The sequence below is a fragment of the Dipodomys spectabilis genome, unplaced genomic scaffold (assembly GCF_019054845.1).
Source record: "Dipodomys spectabilis isolate Male_0828 unplaced genomic scaffold, ASM1905484v1 ptg000273l, whole genome shotgun sequence".
Classification (NCBI taxonomy): Eukaryota; Metazoa; Chordata; class Mammalia; order Rodentia; family Heteromyidae; genus Dipodomys; species Dipodomys spectabilis.
Genome location: NW_024870950.1, coordinates 3927538 through 3953345, shown reverse-complemented (window position 1 = coordinate 3953345; position 25808 = coordinate 3927538). Strand labels below are relative to the sequence as shown.

Below are 25808 nucleotides of genomic sequence, written 5' to 3'. Positions count from 1 at the left end.
TTGTTATCATTCAGTTTCTCCCTGAAAACATTTAAGCTACACAGTTTAATCTATATAAATTCTATATACATTTACTCAGATGAGAATGCTTCACAAACTGGGACAAATAAAACATTCAATAATTTAGAGATATACTTTATATTTTAAGTGTTTTAAAAGAACAGATAAAGTATATCAAACAAGAAACAGACAAAAAAAAAAAAAAAGATCTTCCAAAATGTCCTAACTTTCTCATCTTGGCTCCAAATAAAAATAACTTTTTTTTTTTTTTTTGGGGGGGGGGGGGTCCGGTCGTGGGGCCTGAACTCTGGGCCTGGGTGCTATCCCTCAGCTCTTCAGCTCAAGGCTAGTACTCTACCACTTGAGCCACAGAACCACTTCCGGCTTTTTTCTTTTTGCTTATGTGGTGCTGAGGAATCAAACCCAGGGCCTCAGGCATGCAAGGCAATGCTCTACCACTGAGCCACCTTCCCAGCCCAAAAATAACATTTTTATCATGGGTTGTTATGTTCAAAAGTTAGAAGTCAGGGTAACAGTCCCCTAACTACTGGCCCCACATGTTAAATTTGTGAAATTATATCCTAAAGAATGTTTTAGGTGAAACCTCTAATAAGATGCATCATCTAATAGAGATACTCAATATCATCTTCCAGTATAAAAGGAGTTTCTTAAACTGAAGGGAGATTTTTCCCTTCCTTTCCTTCCTTCATTTTGTGTGTGTGTACTAGCATCGGGGCTTGAACTCAGGGTCTGGGTGTTTGCACCTTAGCTTTTTTGCCTAAGGCTGGTGCTCTGCTACTTGATCCACAGTGTTTGCACCTTAGCTTTTTTGCCTAAGGCTGGTGCTCTGCTACTTGATCCACAGCCCTACTTTCAGCTTTTTGGTGGTCAAGTGGAGATAAAAGTCTCACAGACTTTTCTGACCAGGCCAGCTTTGAACCATAATCCTATGATCTCAGCCTCCAGAGTAGCTAGGATTACAGACATGGTTTGAAGGGATGTTTTCTAAAAAACAAAACAAAACACATCTCTTTGAACTACAAACTGAAATCTTTAACAATTTGTTGGAAGAAAGCTGAGCTTCCTGTTAGGAAATCTGAAAGGACGTTTACGTGTACTCACAATTTTCCTGCTATTTTGATATATGTCACTCTAATTTTGATAAGTGATGAAACGAATTGATCCTCCTGATCCTTCTAATCAGAAGCCAGAGGCTTTAAAGAAATTCACTTGCATTTGAGCTTGTGGACTGGGACCTGTCATCTCTCAATGAAAGCCCTCCTTCGGGATGACAGTTATTGTCTGGAAGACAACAACACCATTGATTGTGCCCTGTATTAAACAGTTTAGGTGGTAAAAGTTACTTAATTTTTGCAATTGTTTCCCTTTTGAAGGTCACAGTTTTTCCAAGCCTTTCAATGAAAAAAGAACTCAGCAGCAGAATAGAAATTAAAACAGCTAAATGTTGAGTTTTTAAAAATCTCAAAAATTAAATATCCAAAATTTAAAACTTGGACATCTCTTTAAGGATAAAAATTCTCTTGACTAAAAGTTGAAAGGGGCAGGATGGAGGTGTGCCTGGAAAGGAAACTTCAGGCACTTTCTGGGAGGTGATGCTCTAATACTGCAAAGTGGGTTGTGGGGCCGTGCTAGGTAAACAGATTACAACCCCCAAGTCCCCAACACCTACCCTCATTTCAGCCACACTTCCTCAATCTCTCAAGAGTCATCTATAAACTAAAGTCTCTAAGAAAAACTATCATAGCATGTCGGATATATGTATGTGCCTGAATGCCCAAAGGGAAAGGTACCCTAACCCAATGTGGCTTAAAATTTCAACTCAAACTTCTGAATAGGGTAGGTATCTTTCCAGCTAAACTAAAACTAATTTTTTTTTCAAATGGGGTATAGAAATTCTTTGGAAAAGTCTCAACCAGGCATGATGGTGTGTGCCTGCAGTCCCCGCTATTTGGGAGGCTGAGGCAGGCGGATCACTGGCGTGCAGGAGTTCGGGACCAGCCTGGCCCACACAGTGAGCTCATCACTTTAAAAATAAAATGTTTTGTGCATCCCTGTCATCCTAGCACTTAGGAGGCTGAGGCAGTAAGATTGTGAGGTTAAGGCCAGCCTGGACCACTTGCACAGTGAGACCTTCCCTTGGGAAAAGAAAAACCAAAACAAACCCAGCATCTGAATTAACTAGCTTATTTTGGCCAAATGTACAAAACAGTTAAGTTCACATCTCTTAAAATAAATAACCAGAGGTCAAGGCAGTTTTCCATAAAATATCACATTCTCAGTGGGAACAAAGCCATTTCCTTGAGTTACTCGATTGTTTACCTGTTATAGTTCACTAAATTTGTTCTCACAGCTAGACTCAACCGAAACTTGGTGTTATCATCATGAAGCTGTCGCAAAAGGAGTTTTCAGATTTTAATCAAGTTTAGGTCAACTAAGATTTCAGCACAGAGTACTCACACTTGAAATGAGCCAGTAGTTTCCATAGTTGCTCTGAAAGAGGTGAGAGACTCTGCATTTCCTCACAGACTATTGGAAATTCAAGTGGCAAGCGATACAATCCAGAAGCGATGATGGCTTGGCTTGGGTCAAGGTGTGCACGTGAAAGTTCTTCAATTAAATGTCCATAGAAAGAAAAGCAAGCAACTTGTTCTGTCTTGGTTGGGAATAACAGGAGTCCACAGAGACCTTTGATGGCTGGCGTGTCAAGTTGAAGAAGAGGCGGAGATGTGGTTCAGATTCCTATTCATCCACGTTGCTTCCATTTGGAGAGCTTAAGAAAATACTACTCCAATGTATTCCTTCTGAGGCTGTTCTAAAACAGAGCTTAGCCTCATACCATAGAGAGTATATGCTATAGAGTAGCTAAAACCCGTAAAAAAGAGACCACCACTACACAGAACGTCTGTCCCGTGCCCAGGGTGAGGGCCTCAAATGGTATCATCTCCTTCCCTGCTGCGCGGTATACTCCGGCAATGGCGGCACCTGGTTCAAAATTCAAGGGTGTTAGGAAAAAAGTGAGGTTAACAAAAATCATGAAAATATACCACTTAAAGTCCCACTCTAAACAGAATGTTCCAGATTTTTTACACTAAAATGTAAATATTACAGACATGATTGTTCAGAAAGAGATGTACTTATTACCTGACTTATGTAACCATAAGCCCTCTGCACATCACCTTTATAACAATAAAAAAATTACAGAAATGCTTTATTTCCTCTGTTCTTCCTACTCACTCTAGTTGTTAAGTGTTCTTTATATGCTCTGCAAATCACTGAAATGAGGTTTTAGATGTGGACTCCCTAACACTGAGAGTCTACTACATTAATTGAAAAAAAAGTATCTGGAAGTGCTGGGTGCCAGTTTGTACTCCTAGCTACTCATGAGGCTGAGATCTAAGGATCATGGTTTAATGCCACTCCAGTAGGAAGGTTCATGAGAATATTATCTCCAATTAGCCACCAAAAAGTCAAAAGTGGAATGGTGACTCACATGGTAGAGTACCAGCTTTGAGCAAAAAAAAAACCTAAAGGACAGTACCTAGGTCCAGAGTTCTAGTACAAATCATAATCATCATCATCACCACCACCACCATCATCACCATCACTACCACCCCTACCACCACCACCACCATAATCACCTAGAATAATCAAAATCATAGCAACTTCCACATGACCTGACTATGAACTCAAAAATCTTTTTATTTCCATGCAATTTAACCCCATGCCTCTTAAGAAGTATGTAATAAAATGTTGGTAATAAATGAGTCTCCTGAGTGAGACAAGCAAGAAATGTTCCAGGCCACAGGAAATAATCTCCTTTCTTGCGGCTCCACTTTCTATCATCCTCATGGTTCCACTTAAGAAAGAGAAAGAGGAGAGGGTGAGGGGCTATGGACAGAGGAAGGGAAGAGGACTCTAAACCACGGAAGTTGTTCAGAGGACACATAGAACCAGGTGTGGTAGTGTATACCTATAATTCAGGCATTCAGGAGGGGGTGGGGGGTAGGGGAGGAGTGTGGGTTTGAGGCCAGACTGGGCTATATAGGGGAATCCATTGTAAGTAAGAGAAAAAAAAAAAATTAAAGGCAACAAGAGTAATCCCAGGGGTTTCTTTCTCGCCTACATAATTGTTTTGATGCTAGAAAACTTCCTAGAAATTGAGAACACAAAACAACTGTGTCTATCCAGTACTTAGCTGATTGGGGCAGAGACTGGTAATACATAGTCCTCAATAAAATGTCTATACACATTTGGGCTGGAGTACTGTAGCTCAGTAGTAGTCATTATGCTTAGCCAGCAAAAAGACAGGGAGTCATTTCTCAACACCACACATCTTATAAATATAATATGAAAGTATTAAGCTGGGGGCTGGTGGCTCACGCCTATAATCCTAGCTACTCAGGAGGCTGAGATCTGAGAATCAAAGTTAGAAGCCAACGCAGGGAGGAAAGTTCATGAGACTCTTTTCTCCAATTAATGAGTAGAAAACCAGAAGTGGAGCTGTCACTCAAAGTGGTTGAGAGCTAACCTTGAGCAAAAAAAGCTCAGCATCCACGACCAACAAAAAATAAAATAAAAAGAATATTAACCAAAGGTTGGCTGCCTTGAGCATCTGTGACTTGAAAATGTTTTCTTCAGGGTTGGTGGTTGAGTTCAGGGCTTAGGGGCTGCTAAACTCACGGGCCCAAGGTCTAGTGTACAGCACGCAAAGAAAATCTACCTCCAGGGACTGGGAAGGTAGCTCAGTGGTAGAGCGCTTGCCTTGATGCATGAGGCCCTGGGTTCGATTCCTCAGCACCACATAAGCAAAAAAAAAAAGCCGGAAGTGGCGCTGTGGCTCAAGAGGTAGAACACTAGCCTTGAGCTGAAGAGCTGAGGGACAGCGCCCAGGCCCAGAGTTCAGGCCCCATGACCGGACCCAAAAAAAAAAAAACCTACCTCCAGTGGCACTGGATGTCACCAATGTCTCAGAATGCATTCTTCATTGAGCCTCTGTAATTTAGCTCCCCTCAAAGAGTGGGCTGGGCAGAAGGAAGCTTAAAGAACTTTATCGAGACCTGGGCACTGGTGGCTCAAACCTGTAATCCTAACCACTCAGGAGGCTGAGATTAGAGGAACATGGTTTGAAGCCAGCCTGGGGAAGGGATGTCCATGAGACCCTCATCTATGATTAAGCACCACAAAGCCTAAAGTGGAGCTATGCTCCACTTTTCTCCACCAGCTTTGAGCAAAAAGCAAACCCCAGAACTAAAATAAGCCCATAACAAAAGAAGAGAAGAAAAAAGCCTCAGAGCTCTGGTGGCTCATGCCTGTAATCCTAGCTACTCAGGAGGCTGAGATCTGAGGATCTATATTTCAAAGCCAGCCTGGACAGAAAAGTCTCTTACTCTTATCTTCAATTAACCACTAAAAAGCTGAAAGTGGAGCTGTGGCTGTAGAGTGCTAACCTTGAATGAAAAAAAGCTCAGGGATAGCACCAAGGTGCTGAGTTTGAGCTCCAGGACCAGCACACATTATTAAATGAGGAGGAGGAGGAAGAGGAGGAGGAGAGGGAAGAGGAGGAGGAGGAAGAAGAGAAGGAGGAAGAGGAGGAGGAGGAGGAGGAGGAGGAGAAGGAGGAAGAGGAGGAGGAGGAGGAGGAAGAGAAGGAGGAGAAGGAGAAGGAGGAGGAGGAGGAGGAGGAGGAGGAGGAGGAGGAGGAGGATTAAAGTCTCATAATGATAGACACTACTCTTTAAAAAAATTTATCCCACTCAGATATATTTCTAAAATGAATCCTAAATGAACCGACGAGGCACATTTCAACGTTTTGACTGGTATTTTAATGTCTAACATACTTGTCAAGATTCCAGCAGTAATTGGTCCCACGATGCCCATCAACAGGATGCTTACAGACATGAACCTACCATATTTGTGATGTCTGAGCGTGAAGAGGGCCAGTAATCCAGCAGGGACATGAAAGAAGAGAGAAGACACCAGTGCCCACAGGAACACACCATACCACATCTCTGCAAAGGACATGAAAGACTGGGTCATGCATAAGGCTTGGCAAGCACCACAAAAGGTCCTCATCCTCTCCAGGGCTTCCTTTCCAAAACCATTTGAGTCTCAGAGAAGGGGGAGCAGCAGCTGCAGCCCTATATCTCTGAACTACAACCATTGGCACCTACCTCAGGCACCTACATATTGATATAGTTCCACTTAAGTCGCTTCAGTAGGGGGAAAAAAAGGTATTATATTGTACTTCAGATGAATGGGATTATTAAAGGACTCTTAATAGCAAAAGCAAATCCAGATCTATAGAAAACACTTTTTAAAAAAACTAAGTGATTTCTCTTTAATCTCCCATACCTTAATTTGCCATCTACTTAATAGCTACTTACCGATTGTTATCCAGTACTTTTCATTTCCCTGGCCCAACACAGTCAAAATTATTTGTTCTATCTTACAGTATTTCTTGTTTACCACTTCAAGTGCATTATCTCTAGCTTTGTTTTCTTTGGCAGCTGTGCAGGTCTGCTTTGTGCTGCTACAACTAAAATTCTTCAGCTCACAATTCTGTAAGCTGGGAGACCAAGGCTGAGAGGCCACATCTGGTGGTCTCTAGCTGTACTAGGCCACGCCTATGGCTCCACTACATCCTGGGAGAGGGAGACTACACAGTGGGCCAACCTCGCCTTTATTACAAACCCATAATCTCAGCCGGGCACCTGTGGCACACACCTACAATCCTAGCTACTCAGGAGGCTGAGGTCTGAGGATCAAAGTTCAAAGCCAGCCTGGGCAAGAAAGTCTGTAAAACTCTTCTCTCCAATTAACCACCCAAAAGCCAGAAGTGGATCTGTGGCTCAAGTGGCAGAGTGCTAGCCTTCAGCACAAAAGCTCAGGGACAGCCCTCAGGCCCTGAGCTCAAGGCCCACTTGTGGCATAAAACAAAACAAAACCCTGTGCCCACCACAATCCATTCATGAGGAAATTATTTCAAACCACAGAGGCAGTGAAAGGCCTATCATGGTGAAGTATGCATCAGATAAGTAATCTGCAGTAAAAGACTAGAAAGAGAAATGAAAGTGCAGGGGTAGAACAGACCCCAAAGATTTTCACATCCTCATCCCCCAAACTGGGCAAAATGATACTTTCATGCAGATGGGATTACATTAAGGACCTTCCGTGGGAGATTGTCAGGATTTTCCAGATGGACCTGACGTAATCATAAGGGTCCAGCAAAGGGGAGGCAGGAGGCCAGTGTCCTAGAGATTTTGAAGATGTTATGCTGTTGGCTCTGAAGAGAAAGAGGCCATGAGCCCAGGAATGCAGGCAGCCTCTAAGAAGCTGCAAAAGGTAAGGAACACCAGGCACTGTTGGCTCACACCTGTAATCCTAGCTACTCAGGAGCTGACACCTGAGGATTGCGGTTCAAAGCCAGCCTGGGCAGGAAAGTCCATGAGACTCTGATCTCCAATAAACTACCAGAAAATAGGAAGTGGCACTGTAGTTCAAGTGGTAGAGAGCTCGCCTTGAGCTGAAGAGCTGAGGGACAGCACCCAGGCCCAGAGTTCAAGCCCCACAACTGGCAAAAAAAAAAAAAAGGAACTCTTTCTGGTCCTTCCAGAAGGAACCCAGTCCTACCCATACCTTTGGTTTTAGCCTGGTGAGACCTCTTGGACTCCTGACCTCCAGGACTGTAAAATGGTAAAAACTTGTTTAGGATGCCAAATTGGTGCACTAATAAACTAATTCAAACACTAAGAACTTATCCATTACATACTCAAATATTTATTGAGCACATCTATGTCGGGCACATCAGTGAAGAAAAAAAGACGAAGGTCTAGAGGTGGGGCTCAAGTGGAAGGGCCCCTTTGCTTGCTCAGCCTGGCCCCAAGTTCAAACCCAGGTGCCAGCAAAAGTAAACAAATAACCAGTGCAAAAAAAGGGCTGGTAGCATGGCTCAGCAGTAGAGCAGTAGGGCAGTAGAGCACCTGCCCAGCAAGTGCAGCGTGCTGAGTTCAACCCCCAGTGCTGCCAAAAATCCAGGGAAAGAAAAGCCATGTGGAGAGCAGCTCTCTATGTGACTCTAAATGAACAAAATCCTATGCATAAAGGGCTTTGTGAGGACAAGCTCCCTGGCCTCAGAACCTCCACAGCTGAGTCATCTCACTTCCAATATGGCCTCGGGATGAACTTGGCCCCCATCAGCGCCAGCAAGGAGGCAGCCAGCCTTGCAGCTGGCTCCACCCTGACCTTAGGGTCCAGGTCACAGTGGGTGCACTTGGCCAGCTTCTCTAAAGCTGCGACTGTCTCTAAAGGACCACACGGGTCCTCCTGGAGATTGGAGACCTATCCAGTCCTGCAACTCCATCCGGCTGCTGGGTGGTCAGGGTGCTCATGGCCCATCATCCCGCATCTCCCCACTGCCCTCTGGGAGACTCCTGCCAACAAGCTCCTGCCTGCCAGGAGCTCCATCTGTCCCCAGTTCCCCTGAACACAATACTGGCCTCCGGACTGCTTACTGTGCCGTCTTCCTCCTGAAACCACTGCTTGCCTCTGGTCCCTGGTTTGGGAATGTGAGCCCTGGGCTGCCCCACGCCCGGTGGTCTTGGTCCCAACCTGGTCCCACCTTGTCTGTTCTCCATGCAAAGCTAGTCACTCACTCAGTGGAATCAAGAAGGAGTGGTGAAAATATTCTCACACTGACTGTGGTCACAGTGTACAATTCTGAACTATATTATAACCCACTAGACTATATATGGGGGGGGAAGGTCAGATCATCCCTCAACTACACACACACACACACACACACACACACACACACACACACACACACACACACACACACACTATGTACTTAATCCCATATCACACTTACCCTCAGATGTTCCGTTCCATGCTTATTTTCTCCCCCAAACGCTAATGGAATGGAAGCTCTATGTGGCACAAGCTTTGTTCTGTTCACCAGGTACCTTAACTTGGTGCCCAGAAAACAAACAGTGTGACTGAAAACCAGGAATTCTCTACGTGATTTTTTTTCTGATTCCAAACAAAATATCAGCTTTTAGTTTAATTATTATAAAATAGACCTTGGCAATGATTCACTTGGTTGAAATCCCTATTTTCAGGAAATGCCATTCCTGATAGATAAACAAGACAGCAAAAAGGAGATGGAAACACTGCCAAGAGTGGTGACACTGCTGTAATCCCAGGGGAGGCTGAAGCAGGAAGATCACAAGTTCAAGGTCAGCCTAATGTACTCAATGAAAACATTCTCAAAACAAAAGAGAGAGAGAGAGAGTAGAAAGAGAGAAAGAGAAGGGGAGGGAGGAAGGAAGGAGAGAAGAAAGGAAGGGAGGGAGGGAGAAATTGAACAATTTAGGATAGAATAAGGAGAGTTAGGTGGAAATCTTAAACAGCCAAACTGCAAATGCAGGTTTTAAAAAACCTGTGGTAGAGTGCTTTAAAAAACTCAGTGGTAGAGTGCTTGCTGTGCATGTAGAAGGCCTTGGGTTCGATTCCTCAGCACCACATAAGCAGAAAAAGCCGGATGTGGTGCTGTGGCTCAAGTGGTAGAGCGCTAGCCTTGAGCTGAAGAGCTGCGGAACAGCGCCCTGGCCCAGAGTTCAAGCCCCATGACCAACCAAAAAAACAAAAAACAAAAAACTAATCAATTCAGCCAGGTGCTGGTAGCTCACGCCTGTAATCCTAGCTACTTAGGAGGCTGAGATCTGAGGATCACGGTTCAAAGCTAGCCTGAACAAGGAAAGTCTGTGAGACTCTTATCTCCAATGAGCCACCAGAAGACAGGAAGTAGCCCTATGGCTCAAGTGGTAGAGCGCTAGCCTTGAGCTGAAGAGCTCAGGGACAGTGCCCAGGCCATAAATAAATAAATAAAAATCAATTCAAAGCTTCCTGGTAGGGAGAAACCACAGAATTACCTTAGAGCAATGATTCTGCCATAATGAGTTGGCATAAACTACAAATAACCTTTTCAGTGGAGCCAAAATAGAAATGATGCCAGAGTCAGGACACTGAATAAAATTCGCATTAAGTAGGTTTTGATGCTTCAAAGTGACAAACTTCATTACCCACCAGCCCACCATTCTAGCAAAGAGGAGCCAGAGCAGGGAGTGTGAGTTTAGCACTATATTCCGAGTCAAGGGCTATACTCCGTGACGTCCGCATCCCCAGCCCAGAGACCACAGAGAACTGGTAACCAATACCAGCATGTGTCATCTCCACAGAAGCAATGGCAAACTCAAGTACAAATTGCAGTTCATTCTCTTCATAACCATTTCTGAAAGCAAACAATTCCCATGACTACAGATGTTTTAGTATAATATCCTGAAACTATCATCCCAGATTGACTTGCCTCGATCCTCCTTAAAGATAGACAAATGGAGTGAATATTCAATTCCCACATATCACCCACACAGGACTTTACTCATAAGAGGACTAGGGTGAAGAGCCAATAGATTATTTGCGCCAAATAAATGAAGCAAGCATCATGAAGGGCATCAATGGACATTGATGATCTCCTGGTGTAACAAACTATGTTGTAGGTAGCACTGTGACCAAAAACATTTCATCTGCATCTAAGCATGAAGAAAAGTCACTGAACCTGGACTACAAAACAATTTCCTTAGGTTCTTCAAAAATCCCAGCTACTCAGGAGGCTGAGATCTGAGGGTCAAAATTTGAACCTAGCACAGGCAGCAAAGTCTGTTAGGCTCTGATGTCCAATTAGCCACCAAAAAGCTAGAACTGGAGCTGTGGCTCAAGTAGAAGAACATTAGCCTTGAGCAAAAAAGCTCAGGGACAGAAAGCGCCCAGACCCTGAATTCAAGCCCCAGGAGACAGACAGACGGATAGACAGACAGACAGACAGACACACACACACACACACACACAGACACAGACAGACAGACAGACAGACACACACACAATCTCAAAGAACTGGGTCAAAAATGGAAGTAAAACAAGATTAATCTTTACAGAAACCACAATCAATGTAATGTTTGATCCCTGATTAGATCCAGGCGCTTTTTAAGGAAAAAAAAAAAAAAAAAAGCAAGAAAGCCATTTGGTCAACTGGGGGAATTTAAGTGTTGGAGGACATGATTAGATCCATTAGATCAATGTTTGCAGTTATGACAGAAAAGCCCTTGTTTTAGAAGTATTACACATTACATATCATAACTTGTGCAACTTCCTGAACAGGGTTGCAGAAAGCTAAAACGTGACTGTGCACGTGTGTGACCCAGAAAGCCTTTTCCATCAGCCATAGACCAAATATGAACTTCACCCTATGGTAAAGTGTAAATCTGATTAAGTGATCAGATAAAAGACGATAAAGGGACATGAGGGTAAGCACAGGGAAGAATGGACACTGACACGCTCATCCTCAATACGCATGAACGAGCATGCCACTTTCCATGGCAAAGGGACTGTGCAGGAGCAACTTACAGATCTTCCAACCGGAGAGTATCCAGGTTTTCCAAATGGACCCAAGGTAATCTCAGAGGTCTTTGTACAGGAGAAAGTGGAGGTCAGAGACATATTACAAGACTGTAACATAGCCTGGGTGTGTGCCTGCTGGGTTTGCCTTAAGTACATGATGATGGTCACATGGGACTTTAAGAAACAGAGTTGTGAAATTGTAAAAACAGGGATACAGGAGGACCCATTGCAACAATGAGATGTACAAGTCCTTATGTCGAAAAACGAAGTGGGAGGGGAGGATATGAAGGGACGGGAAGGGGAAACAAAGCAGGAGGCTACAATGCCTGACAAGAAGTGTGCTCATTATCTTACCCATGTAATTGTAACCCCTCTGTACAGTATTTTCACAATAAAAATATATTAAAAATAAAAAAGAAACAGTTGTGAAGTCACATGTGACTGTATCACCCAGCCTAAAGTGAGTGTATTCACTGCACTGCTTTTCAATTTATAGGAATTGGAAATTTTTCCAAAAAAGAGTTGGAGAAAATAAGCAAATAAAAAGAATTATCCTTTGGGAGGGTAAAGGGGGTAAGTGTGGGGACAAATGCAGCAGTGGTACTCGCTCTATACTATGTTGAAAATGAACTATACAACTTGTGGGTGGGGTCTGGAGGAAGAAACTAGGAAGACAGCAAGGGAAGGGGTGACATTGTCCAAAAAGAAATGTATTCTTTGCCTGACTTACATAACTCTAACTTTTCAAGTTTTTCTTTTTTACTTTTCATCTTTTTAACAATTTAAAAAAAAAAAACGGGCTGGGAAGGTGGCTCAGTGGTAGAGTGCTTGCCTTGCATGCCTGAGGCCCTGGGTTCGATTCCTCAGCACCACATAAGCAAAAAGAAAAAAGCCAGAAGTGGCGTTGTGGATCAAGTGGTAGAGCGCTAGCCTTGAGCTGAAGAGCTGAGGGACAGCACCCAGGCCCCACGACCAACCAAACACAAACAAACAAACAAAAAAAAACCACCCCCAAACAAAAAACAAACGAACAAAACCCCCGTACGCACGTAGCCTTGGCAGTGTACGAACACTTCCACACAGGTAGGTGTGTGTGTGTGTGTGTGTGTGTGTGTGTGTGCGCGCGCGCGTGCTGGCACCGGGGCTCAAACTCCCGCGCCCAGCGCTGACCCTTGCCACGACTCTGAGCTGCCAGTCTCATTGTAGGCATGATGACGAACGAACACCTCAGCGGCCCGAGGCGGGCGACGGCTCTATCGGCTCCCGCGGGGGCTGCGGGGCAGGCCAGGCCCCAAGTCCCGGGCGCGCCCGGCGAAGGCGCCCGGCAGTCGCTGCCCGCAGCCTGACCGGCCGCAGGTGCCTTATCTTCTCCAGACTGCGGCCAGCAACCCCGTCCTCCCTCGTCCGCCCCGTCTCTGGCCCCGTTTCTCTCTGGGAACGAAGTCAGGGAGCCCAGCCCCCCCCCCCAGTCCTCCCGGTCTCACACACACACACACACACACACACACACTCACACTCACACGTAGCTGCGCCCACCCTCTCCCCCGGGGGCGGGGGCGCCTCCTCGGCCCTCCTCCGGGGCAGCCCCAACCTCGCCCGACCCGAGCCCCCCTCTCCTACCCAGCAGGCCTCAGGGAGGGGCGGCGGGGAGGGGGGACGGGGGGAGAAGGGAGTTCGAATCCAAGCTCGCAAGCAACAGGTCTCCAACAGCGATCCCTAGAAAGAGCAGCCGGAGGAGGGGGGCGGGATCGGGATCGGGGCCCGGGAGCCGCGACCCGAAGCCGGCGGGCCCGGGGCGCCAAGAGGGCTGCGGGCTGCTCGGGGGGACGCGTGAGACCCGGCCGCCCCTCGGCCTGGCCGAGACGGCCCCCCCGAACCTCCCCCCGAGAGATGGCCGGCGCCCCCCTGCGCCCCAGTGCCGCCGACCCGCGCCCGGAACGAGCCGGGTGCGGCCGCCCCGGCGGACCCCGACGCGGGGGGACGGAGCGGGGCGGGGGGAGGGGGGAGCGGCGGCCGGCGCGCGGGCGCACTGCGCAGGCGCGGGGCGGGGTCCTACCTGGGAAGGAGCAGAGGGAGGTGGAGTTGGGGCACAGGGTCCCGTTGCCCACCCGCGGTACCACCTTCAGGCTGAGGATCTGCTGTAGGAGCCCGGCCGAGCCCCCGCTGCCGCCGCTCCCCTCGCGCTCCATCCCGCCGCCATCCACCGCAGAGAAAGGGGCGGAGGGAGTGCCCGAAAGTGCAGTCGCCGAGCTCCGCTCACCGCACCTCCCGCCGCCTCGGCGTCACCTGCGGCCACAGCCCTCTTCTTCCTCCCACCAGCCCCAACGGCGCTGCCAAGTGATGGTTCTTTCCTCCAATCACAGGGCGCCTCAGCTGGCTGGGGCGGGGCGACTGTTTCTCCCGCCCCCTGACGTTGCGTAAGGCTCGCAATACCCAGCCCCGTACCTCTCAGGCTACGCCCCCTACTGGACGAGTCTCCCTGCTTTATGTGGCGGGCGCTTGCGCTCCGCCGTGCCCGTCTCAGTAGCGCCCCCTACGAGAAAGTGAAGGAATTGCACATGCCAGTTCAGACCAGAGATGTAGATCCAATACAAAGCAAGGATCACGACCAATTTGTAACCCCATCATTTATAATGTTGCATAGCCCAGCCTTCACGAGTTAGACATGTGAACCCAGTTTTCCAGAACTAACTACCCTCAAGCTCACAGACCCCAATGAAATCTTGAGATTTTTGTCAGTCCTGGGGCTTGACCTCAGGGCCTGAGCTGCTTCACTCAAGGCTAACACTCTACCACTTGAGCCACAGCGCCACTTCCGTTTTTTTCTGTTTATATGGCACTGAGGAATCGAACCGAGGGTTTCATGTATGGTTGAGCTCTTGAGACCTCCAGATCATGGCTCTTTCGTGAGCCTGCACATTCCCCTGTCTGGAGAGGGCACTTTTGCTTTCATTTTGCTTTATATAACTAAACCCGATTCTGCTTTAGGTAGCTTCTGTATCCATTCTTGAATTCTCTCTGACAAGATCAAAAGATTTCTGGTTTCCAGATCTGGTGACCCAAATCCCGTAACAGTTATGAAGTCAAATTCTTTACATCAGAATGAACAGGATTGCTTCTCCAAATTGGGGGAGGGCAACACAAATTCTTGAAAAATCACAAAACACGTAGAAAGCAAACTAAAAATGAAGTGATGGGGGGGTTGTTTTTTGCACTGATAGAGAGGCTTGAACTCAGGGCCTGGGTATAATCCTTTAGCATTTTTCCCCTCAAGGCTAACAGTGGCCTTTTCCTGGTTCATTGGAAGTAAGAGTTTCATGGACTTTCCTGACTGGGCTGGCTTCAAATATTGACCCTCACTCAGGTCTCAGCCCTCTGAGTAGCTAGGATTGCAGGCATTGGCCACAAACAGGTGTTTGATTTATAATTTTTTTTATTTTATTAGGCACTGTCCCTGCTCAAGGTTATTGCCTACCACTTTGAGCCACAGCTCCACTTCTGGTTTTCTAGCGATTAACTGGAGATAAGTCTCAGTGACTTTCCTGCCTAGCCTGGCTTTGAACCATGACTCTCAGATCTCAGCCTCCTGAGTAGCTAGGATTACAGTCAGGTGTGAGCCACCAGTGCCTGGCAAGTTTTATACTTTAAATAAACAACCTCTCATTTATTTCACTGACAGTGAGATGAAGAACTATAAAACTTTTAGAAGGCAATGTAGAATATGTTTATCTTCTCCACATAGTAAAACTTTTTTAAAACTTTAAAATTATTGTAAAGATGATGTACAGAGGTGTTAGCTTCGTAAGCCAGGTAATGAATACACTTCTTTTTGGACAATGTCACCCCTTCCCTTGCAAAATCAGTTGTTAAATTAGATACCATCTGCTGGGCACTGAGGGATTACACCTGTAATTCTAGCTATTTGGGAGGCTGAGATTAGGAGGTTTGAGGTTGGAGGTTAGCCTGAATAAAAAAGTCTATGAAACTCCATCTCAGTGGAAGAAGCTGAGCATGGTAGCACATACCTGTTGTCCCAGCTATTGTAGGAAGTGAAAAATAGAGGAATCCCAGTCCAGGCGAGTGGCTAGGCAAGCAAGAACTTGTCATAAAAACCGAGGGCATTATAAAGGTCGGGTGGGGGGAGGAGTAGGGAAGTAACGTAATAGCAGTGTGCACTTAGTAAGCATTAGACCCTGAATTAAAATCTCAGTAGAAACCAAGGGTCGGTGAATCACATTTGTGAGGAGAAAAAAATGCATTGGGAGAAGGTGGTGCCTAAACCTAATTTAGAAAGTAGCCCAGTTGGTTTTGGCATATGAGTGGTGAAGAAATGGTCCAACTGATCCAACCCAGGAGACTAGATCCACAGGCAAGAAAGATCCCTGTCAAGATTGAGTGTAAGGAACAGGATCTGTCAGAAGAGGGCGCCGAGACCTCAGGGTGGGAATACTGATTCCTGTAGCTCCCGCAAATGTGAAATACTCAATTGTTGGAAGCGGGCCTTGAAGACTATTTCCGTACAAGACAAAGTCATCAGAACAAAAAAAGAAGAAAAAAAAAGGCAGAAGCCATAAGGGAAAAATTCACATTTAATAATAGAATTGTGGTGAAACTTACTGAAATTTGATAGTTGTGTGATTTGATGTCATACATACACATATCTAAACTAATCAAAATTTCCACTTTAAAAATGCTTAGAGGGGCTGGGATGTAGCTCAGTGGCAAACTGCTTGCCTGGCAAGTACAATGTCTTGGGTTCGATCCCCAGTATCAAAAAAGAAAAGCCAAAAAACCAAAACAAAACACGTTTAGAGGTGGGCACTAAGTGGCTCAGGTCTATAATCCTAGTTACTCAGGAGGCTGACATCTGAGGATTGCGGTTCAAAACCAGCCTGGGCAGGAAAGTCTGTGAGACTCTTTATCTCCAATTAATCACCAGAAAACCGGAAGTGGCACTGACTGTGGCTCAAGTGGTAGAACGCTAACTTGAGCTGAAAAAGGACAGTGCCCAGGCCCAGAGTTCAAGCCCCACGACCGACAAAGAAAAAAAAAGTTTAGAGCTGGGTGGGGCAAAGTGGCTCAAGCCTGTAATCCTAGCTACTCAGGAGGCTGAGGTGTGAGGATCATGATTCTCCTCTTTGTACTGATTCAAAGTCAGGCTGAGCAGGAAAGTCCATGAGGCTCTAATCTCCAGTGAACCACAGGGAGCCCAAAATGGAGATGTACCTCACATGGCACAATCCTTGAGCTAAAAAGCCAAGAGACAATGCCCAGGCCCTGAGTTCAGGAACTCAGTACTGGAACACAAAAAAAAATGTGTAGATATTATAATGTCAATTACATTTCAATAAAGCTGTATTATAGGCTCGAGATAGAGCTCAAGAAGTAGAAGACTTAGCAAGGTGGGAGGTCCCAAATTCAAAACCCCAGAACTGCAACTTAAGGAGAAGCAAAAGCCAGTAAAGCTTTCTTTTAGACAATTCTAAACTCCCATCAGCCCAGAGATGGCACCAAGAGAGTCTGTAAACATGTCTTACCCAGTTGGTTTTTCCGCTTGTAAGTTTGTCTTTCACACAGGTCCCTGTCATTGGAAGCCCACAACCACTTTCAGCCTGCTATTTCTCTGTAAATTTATTGTCCTTTTATTTTCGGTCGGTCATGGGGCTTGAACTCTGGTCCTGGGCACTGTGCCTTATCTTTTTAGCTGAAGGCAACTGCTCTATCCCTTGAGCCACAGCACCACTTCTGGTTTTCTGGTGGTTAACTGGAGATAAGAGTCTCACAGCTTTTCCTGCCTGAGATGGTTTTGAACCACAATCCTCAGATCTCAGCCTCCTGAGTAGCTAGGATTACAGGCGTGAGCCACCAGTGCCTGGCTGTTATTGTCCTTTTTGGAGATGCTATGTAAGCCAAGTTCCAAGCTGCTGCTTTGAGTTCTTTTCCTGTGTGACTTATTACTGCATGAATTAATAATCTACCTTCTCCTCTGAGCCATACCTTTGGCCTACTTTCTGCTGATTGTTTATTTATTTTTATGGGTCCTGGGGCTTGAGCTCAAGGCCTGACTGCTGTCCCTGAGTCTCTTTGGGCTCAATGCTAGTGCTCTATCACTTGAGCCACAGCGCGACTCTTGGCTTTTTCTGGGTAGATTATTGGAGATAGGTCTCCAGACATTTTCTGCTCCTGGCTGGCTTCAAACTGTGATCCTCAGATCTCAGCCTTCTGAGTAGCTAGGATTACAGGCATGAGCCACCAGTGCCGGCTTCTGATGGTAATTTTTTTTTGCCAGTCCTGGAGCTTGAACTCAGGGCCTGGGCCTGAGCCTCTCTGTGCTCAAAGCTAGCACTCTACCACTCTAGCACAGCACCACTTCTAGCTTTTTCTGTTTATGTGGAACTGAGGAATTGAACCCAGTGCATGCTAGGCAAGCACTCTACCACTGAGCCACATTCCCAGCCCTGATGATAATTTTTAAAATAGGCTCACCCAAGGCAGGAAGAGACCAGACAGGGCTCATCCTGGAATGTTCTATGTGCAGACAGCAAAGCAGGCCTCAGGCATTCCAGTTCTGGCACCTTGGTAATCACAGAAGAGATGATTCATGGAGCAATGCAAGGGCAGTACAGAGGCCATTAACTGTGGTCATCAATAGGTATGAGACCTGGGGGGTGTCGCTGTCATGTGAGGCTCTTCTGGATCACAATCGCCTCGTTCTAAGCCATTCGCATCACGAATATCTTGCTCCTCTCTCCCTCTCTCTCTCTCTTTTCTTCTTGCCAGTCCTAGGGTTTGAACTCAGGGCCTAGGCACTGTCCCTGAGCCTCTCTGTGCTCAAAGCTAGTGCTCTACAACTTGAGCCACAGTGCCACTCCTGGCCTTTTCTGAGTGCTTTATTGGAGATAAAGAGTCTCACGGAATTCTCTGCCTGGGCTGGCTTCAAACCACAATCCTTAGATCTCAGCCTTCAGAGTAGCCATAATTACATGCGTGAGCCACCAGCATCTGCCTTTTCTTTTATTAGGGCTTGAATTCAGGGTCTGGGCACTGTTCCTTAGTGGTTGTCCACCCCCCCCCCCGCCCCCCATCTCACCCCCGCCCCCAGCTTGGGCAGGAAAGTCTATCCTTGAAATTCTTATCTCCACTAAACTACAAAAAAAGGAGAAGTGGCTCAGGGGTCAACACACACACACACACACACACACACACACACACACACACACACACAGAGTCTATAGGGAATATGAATGACCTGGCCAGAGGCATCAGCTCCAGGTTCATATATATTGCCAAGTAAAGAAGCACAAAATTCTAGATACCCTTTTTTCTTTTTTGTTGTCAGTTATGGGGCTTGAACTCGGCCTGAGCGCTGTCCCTCAGCTCTTGAGCTCAAGGCAAGTGCTCTACAACTTGAACCACAGTGCCACTTCTTGCTTCCTGGTGGTTAACTGGAGATATGAATCTCATGGACTTTCCTGCCTGGGCTGGCTTTGAACTGCAATCCTCAGATCTCAGCCTCCTGAGTAGCTAGGATTACAGGCATGAGCCACCAGCGCCCAACTCTAGATACTATTTTCCCTACCAACCCAAAGCCATCTGTGTGCTGAGAATCAGAAGCTAGAAACCACCAGAATTCCTTCTGGCAACTGATGGTGACAATGATGTGGCAAACTTCGAGTCCCCATGTAATCTGGAGTGTTCCACGTGGATTCACAGATGTGAATCCTTGTCCTTCCCGGAGGTTCCGTGAACTTTATTTTCCTCTTAAACATTTATTGGGCATTTATTGGTTCTTGTTTCCTGAGCTCAGGACTAAAATCCTTGTGCAGGTAGGCAAGGCACTGTGCCTTGAGTCACACCTCCAGCCCTTCTGGCACGTTAGTTATTTTTTCAGGGAGGGTCTTCATTTGCTGCTCAGGACCAGCCTCAGATCAAGACTCTCCTACCTATACTTTCCTTATAGCAGGAGCTACAGGCATGTGACACCACATGTGGTCCAAATTCCCTTTAATCAACCCATTGCTAGGTGTTTGTGGCTCACAAGCAGAAAATTTTGCTGGGAAGGACAAAGTGAAGGCAGAAGCCCCTCTCAGAGTCCTTTTTTCTTCGGCGTTCCGGGCCAGATTGATTTCATTACATTTACCCTATGACCTACCCCATATACCTTCCAGGCACGGGAGCCTGTGCCAACCTCAGGAGCTCTGTTACCCACTTCACCCGGCTTGCTGCCAGGCCCCCGCTGCGCTTCCTCCTCTTCTCACTGCCACCTGCAGGCTTATGCACGTTGCTTTCCAGATTCTATACTCTCAGCCCCGAATTTACCATCTCCCACAGGGCACAGCTGTGTTTCGAGCCCTACTCTTCCCTAAACCAAATAAAAAGGGGGGAAAGCCCACCTTTCTGCTCGGGAGAGGGTCTTGGTAAGCTTCATTCATCTTCTTCTTCGCCTGCAACGCTGAGAGCAAAATTTCCCTTCACCCTTCACGATTCTTCTCTCCTCATGACTTTGGCCATGTCCCTTTACTTCTGAAAAGATTTCGTCTAAACTGGCCAGGCACAGATGGCTCATACTTGGAATCCTAGAGAATCAGAAGGCTGAGTTCTGAGGATCACAGTTCAAACCCATTCTGGGTAGGAAAGTCCAATCAACCAGCAAAAAGCTGGAAGTGGAGTTGTGGCTCAAGTGGTAGAGTGCCAGCCATGAGCAGAAAATAAGCTTAAGGGGATAGTGCAAAATCTAATATGCATCACACAAATTAAGAATGACGTTTATTTCCACAAGTAGGATCTTTCCCATCCAGACAAATCAAAGGCACATCAAAGGTTCATTATACCTGGGCAGGGTGATGGGGTGTGGAGCGGTCACTAGAAGGTAGGGCAGAGAGAGGCTAAGGGGAGACCACAGACAGACGTCGCCTCTGCTCTCTCACTGAAGATGGGCCACGACTTTGATGGAGTCTGGCGACCCAGGCGTGAAGAGAATGGGGTGCGTGAGTGCCCCTCCATGCCCAGCCAGGAATGGCATACCATTCTCAGCTACTGTGTTGTACATCCAAGGAAGGAGAGAGTTAAGCGGAAAGTGCTTGAGGGGAGCTCGTGCCTGCTGTACCCCAGAGAAAGGGCGGGGGGTGGAAGAGTTTCTCCTTCCATGAAGATTGAGCTTGATGGGACACCAGCTCCTAAAGAAGACTCAAAGGAACAGCGTGAGGCGGAGGGCCCATGTCCGGAATCCTACTCAGCACCCCCCCCCCCCCGCCCCCTCTGACCCTTTCTGCTGTCAGGCTGGCGCTATACTACTTGAGTCACACCTCTTGCCCCTTCATCCTAGCTACTCAGGAGGCTGAGACCTCAATGTTGCGACTTGAAACCTGACAAATCTGCGAGAGACACATTTCCAATTAACCAGCAAAAACTTAAGAGGTGGAGATGTGACTCCAGTGGTAGAGTGTCAGCTTTGGGAAGAAAAATGAAGACGATGAGGGAGGACAGAGGCCTTGAGTTGAAGTCTCAGTAGCCCTCCATCCCCCCCCCCCCCAGAAAGAATGGGAGAAAAAAAGAAAGGGAAGGAAGGAGAGAGGGGAGGGAGGGAGGGAGGAGAAGGAAGGAAGGAAGGAAGGAAGGAAGGAAGGAAGGAAGGAAGGAAGGAAGGAAGGAAGGAGAAAGAAAATTAATCCAGGGAGGGGGGGAGAAAGGGGAATGGGGGGGGTCCCCAACTTCGGGCCCGGGGTGGCTGGCGCCAGCCCCTCTGCTCACCGGGTCCCCTCGTCTCCGGGCTGAGGTCCCCGGCTAAGGCCCGCGCTGCGGCTCGGTGGCCGACGCCCACCGGAAGCTGCCCGGGCCGCGCGGCAGCACCAGGTCCAGGGCGAGGTCGCGCTGCTCCCGCTCGGAGAAGACGGGCCGGTAGCCGAGCGCCTGCAGCGCGCCTGCGCACAGCTCCTGCACGCGGCGGATCTTGGCGAAGGGCAGCTCGTGGCGCCAGGCCTGCGAGACGTTGCGCGCGTCCCTGGAGGTGGTCTTGAAGGCCTCGCGGCGCGCGCCGGGGCCCGAGCCGTGCGTGATGTTGTGGATCCAGGCCTGCAGCTCGGGCGTGAGGCTCAGGCCGGCGAAGGCGTAGAGCGCGCGGATCTCGGTCAGGGGGTCCCGCGCCAGGTCCTCGAAGCGCACCAGCAGGTAGCGGCCGCGCAGGAAGGGCGGCGGCTTGCGCAGCGCGGCGTCGGCGATGCGCACGTGACTGCGGCACACCTCGGTCACCACGCGCAGGCGCGGGTCGGCCTCCACCCACGTGCCGTTGGTGCCCAGCACGATGCCGTTGTCGCGGGCCAGCGCCTTGGCCGTCTGCTCGCGCGAGCGCAGCACGGCGCGGGGGTCGCGCACCAGGTGCACCAGGCGCAGGTCGAGCGCCGGGTCGGTGAGCAGCGGCTGCAGCGCGCGCAGGTCGAAGAAGCGGACCTCCTTGAGCACCACGTGGCTGTAGGTGCGGCAGGCCTCCCGCACGGCGGCGAAGGGGCGGCGCGCGCACAGCGGCTTGCACACCGCCTCGCTGCTGATGGCCCCGCGCGGGAAGGCGCCGCAGGCGGGCGGCGAGCACAGCGCCCGGCTCACCGCCCACTGGAACAGGTCCGACAGGTTGCGGCGCCACGGCAGGTAGGCCTCGAACACGTCCATGTCGCACAGGAAGACGGAGCGCACCAGGTCCCGCACCGCCATCTGCAGCGCCGCCGCGCTGCCCTGCGACAGGGCGGCCCACACGTGCCAGGCGGGCTCCATCAGGTAGAAGACGTCCGGGTGCTGGCTGAACAGCTGGCCCACGAAGGACGAGCCCGAGCGCCAGGACGACAGCACCAGCACGTGCACGCGCTCCGGGCTGCCCGCCGGGGATGGCGGGCCCGGCCGCCAGACCAGGAAGAGCAGCAGGCAGGTCTGGCCCAGCAGGAGGGCGGGCACCACGGTGCCCGAGGAGAAGACGCGAGGCAGCCGCATGCCGCCGCCCGCCCAGGCCTGCCAGGGGGAAGAGCGCCGGGGTTAGGGACTGCGACCTGCCTGCCCACCCCAGGCCCCTGCGGCCTCCTTCACAAACACAGCTGCAGTCACCGCAGACACTTCCAGAAACTTGAAGTTGAGATGTAAGTCACGATCAAGCTTAGGATGAGAGCAGAGTTCTAGTTGCCAACTGTACTGGGGACAGCCATCGATCGATGGTATCCATCTATCTGTCTGTCCACCCACCCATCCATCCATCTGCATCTGCCCTTATAATAAGGTTCATCTGCCTGCCTTAAGAGAGAAATGCTGTTTTTACAAACAAATCCTGTCCGTTGCTTAAGAATTCATCGTAGGCCAGTTGCTGGTTGGTGTTTCACACCTGTAATCCTGGCTACTCAGGAGACTAAGATCTGAGGACCAAGGTATGATGCCAGTCCCAGCGAGATACATCTGAGAGAACACTTCTCTCAAGTTAACCAGAAAAAAAATGCTGGAAGGACTGGAGGCGTGGCTCAGTGGGAAGGCACTGCAAACTGAAGTTCCTGAGTTCAATCCCCAGTACCACAAAAAATATTTTTTAAAAAACAAGATGGTAGCCGGGCCCTGGTGGCTCACACCTGTGATCTTAGCTACTCAGGAGGCTGAGATCTGAGGATCGCTGTTCAAAGCCAGCCTGGGCAGGAAAGTGAGACTCTTATCTCCAATAAAGCACTCAGAAAACCTGAAGTTGGGGGCTAGGAAGGTGGCTCAGTGGTAGAGCAAGCTTGCCTTGCATGCTTGAGGCCCTAGGTTCGATTCCTCAGCACCACATAAGCAGAAAAAAAGCCGGAAGTGGTGTTGTGGCTCAAGTGATAGAGCACTAGCCTTGAGCTGAAGAGCTGAGGGACAGCGCCCAGGCCCAGAGTTCAAGCCCCATGACTGACAAAACAAACAAACAACAACAACACACACATACACACAAAACCCACCAAGATGGTTAAAAAAAAAGGTAGATGTAGAAGTGTGGCTCAAGTGGTAGAGTAAGAATAAACAAATCGAATAGACACACATATGTTTGTGGCTGTTGCCATGGCCCTTGGGGAGTGAAGGTGGCCTCCCAGAGCCATGTGAGTTTCCTGAGTCCAGTGAAAGGGGAAGCAGAGCGGAGCCAGAGCTGCAGAGAGACAGGGCAGGGACACACCCCTAGTTGGCTGCCTGCCTCTTCCCTCATGAAGGTACTCACTGTGGTCCAAGTCTCCTGGGAGAGCTGTCTGTGCTGATCTAGTCACAAGTCCATAGAAGATTCTCCTAGATTCTTCAGACCTGAGAAAGCAGGAGGGAGACTGGGTCAGAGCCCTGCATGGGAGACAGAATCCTCCCCCCAATCTCTCTGTCTCTGTCTCTCTCTGTCTGTCTCTCTCTCTTTCTCTTTCTATCTGTCTCTGTCTCTCTTTCTTTTCCCCCATTCCCCCAACACACACAGAGAAAGTTCCCCAGTGGCTGGAAAGGGAGCTACTCTGTCACTGGTCTGAGCTGAGTATTTTTCCTAAGGATGTGAACTGACAGACTCTCCTAATGGATGAGGGAGAGAGGGTTGGCGTTGAGTCCCAGCACTGCCATTTGGGAGCTGTGAGGCTGGACCTGGCCAAGACTCAGTTTCCTTCTTGGGATAACAAAGACTTCTTAACTTCTTAAGACCGTCGGGAGGGATGACGTGATAAACACCTGCCAGGAGAGGGCTTAGCATGGGAGTGTCTGTTCAGAGGAGCAGTCTGAAGTCATCTGTGCTTTGCTTTCAGCATTCTTCCAGGACCACCTCTCATTCAGACATCCCTGCTTCCTTTTCTTCTTTCTTTATTGTTTTTTCCAGTCCTGGGGCTTGAACTCAGGTCCTGGGCACTGTCTCTGAGATTTTTTTTTTTTCCTCAAGGCTAGCACTCTAACAGTTGAGCCACAGCCCCACTTCCAGCCTTTTCTGTTTATTTGGCACTGAAGAATTGCACCCAGGGCTTCATGCAGGCTAGGCAAGCACTCTTACTACTCAGCTACATTCCCAGCCCCCTGCTCCCTTTAGTACATTTGTCCCACAGCAAGAAGAAACACTAGGTCCAGCTGTCAAGGTCCCAGAGTTTTTTCTCCATGCACTGTGTGTGTGTGTGTGTGTGTGTGTGTGTGTGTGCATGAACTCAGGGCCTCTCAATCTCTCTTAGCTTTTTCACTCAAGGCAGGCATGCTATCACTTGAGCCACAGTTCCACTTCCAGCTTTTTGGTGGTCAGTTGGATATAAGAATCTCACAGAGGGGCTGGGAAGGTGGCTCAGTGGTAGAGCGCTTGCCTTGCATGCCTGAGGCCTTGGGTTTGATTCCTCAGCACTAAATAAGCAAAAAGAAAAAAAGCCGGAAGCAGTGCTGTGGCTCAAGTGGTAGAGCACTAGCCTTGAGCTGAAGAGCTGAGGGACAGTGCCCAGGCCCAGAGTTCAGGCCCCACGACCGGACCCCAAAAAAAAAAATCTCACAGACCTTCCTACCTGGGCAGGTTCTGAACCTTGATCCTCAGAGCTCAGCCTCCCAAGTAGCAAAGATTGTAGACGTGAACCACTGGTGCCTGATCTCCATACATTTTTTACTCCCTGCTTTTGTAACATTTGCTTCCCATCCTCCCCTATGCACATCACCCCTGACTAGCTAAGGTCTGAGCAGATCCCTCCCTGAGAGGACACAAGAATGGGGGAGGAGGAGGATGCCAAGCAGCTCCAACACCTGCTGACATTGAACTGCTTCCTGGATCCCACGCCCAGTCCTGGAAAACCTGGAAGACAGAGGGTAGCTACCCATCTGCTCTGTACACGTCACCAACCCTTCTGGGCTGCTGGCTGGGGCTTCCTGAGAACAGGACACTAGAGAGGAAGGGGACTTCTGTTTTCCCCAAAAGTGCTAATCATACACCTGCTCCCTGATTTAACTCTAACAGCTCCCTCACGTGGGCATTGAGAACTGTGAACTTTTTTTTTTTTTTTTTAATTTTTTTGCTTCTGGCCCCGGGGCTTCAATTCAAGAAAAGGGTGCTGTCCCTGAGCTTTTGTGCTCAGGCTAGTGCTTGACCACTTGAGCCACAGTTCCACTTTCAGGTTTTTTTTGGTGCTTAATTGAAGATTAGAGTCTCACTTGCATGCCCCCACTGGTTTCGAACCATGATCCTCAGATCTCAGCCTTCTGAGATTACAGACATGAGCCACTCTAGCACCCAGCATGAACTCAGTTCTTTAGCTGAAAGACTCACAGGGACTGGGAAGGTGGCTCAGGAGTAGAGTGCTTGCCTTGCATGCATGAGGCCCTGGGTTCAATTCCTCAGCACCACATAAGCAGAAAAAGCCAGA

The 25808-nt window shown here is 48.6% G+C and overlaps 2 protein-coding genes across 3 annotated transcripts; both read right to left on the bottom strand.

Annotated features, from left to right (window-relative positions):
- Positions 1-956: 956 nt before the first annotated feature.
- Positions 957-13792, bottom strand: Tmem170a (transmembrane protein 170A). Of its 2 annotated transcripts, none has more exons than XM_042700722.1 (3): positions 13529-13792; positions 5859-6029; positions 957-3003 (listed from the first exon to the last, which is right to left on the bottom strand). In XM_042700722.1, exons 1-3 carry the CDS (start codon positions 13659-13661, stop codon positions 2873-2875), a joined length of 435 nt encoding a protein of 144 aa, XP_042556656.1. In that variant the 5' UTR covers positions 13662-13792; the 3' UTR covers positions 957-2872. The 2 variants fall into 2 exon arrangements, with proteins under 2 accessions (XP_042556656.1, XP_042556658.1); XM_042700724.1 differs by having other exon boundaries at positions 5928-6029.
- Positions 13793-21255: 7463 nt separating this feature from the next.
- Positions 21256-22449, bottom strand: LOC122126055 (carbohydrate sulfotransferase 6-like). Its single transcript, XM_042700602.1, has one exon. The coding sequence runs from the start codon at positions 22447-22449 to the stop codon at positions 21256-21258; it is 1194 nt and encodes a 397-aa protein (XP_042556536.1).
- Between the last annotated feature and the right edge of the window lie 3359 nt (positions 22450-25808).

Coding starts and splice junctions, on each gene's coding strand:
- Tmem170a (XM_042700722.1), bottom strand. CDS start 13,661: ATGGAGCGCGAGGGGAGCGGCGGCAGCGGGGGCTCGGCCGGGCTCCTA. Junction 6,030..13,528: donor CTCCCTCTGCTCCTTCCCAG/GTAGGACCCCGC, acceptor TGTCCTTTGCAG/AGATGTGGTATGGTGTGTTC. Junction 3,004..5,858: donor TACTGCTGGAATCTTGACAA/GTATGTTAGACA, acceptor ATTTTGAACCAG/GTGCCGCCATTGCCGGAGTA.
- LOC122126055 (XM_042700602.1), bottom strand. CDS start 22,449: ATGCGGCTGCCTCGCGTCTTCTCCTCGGGCACCGTGGTGCCCGCCCTC.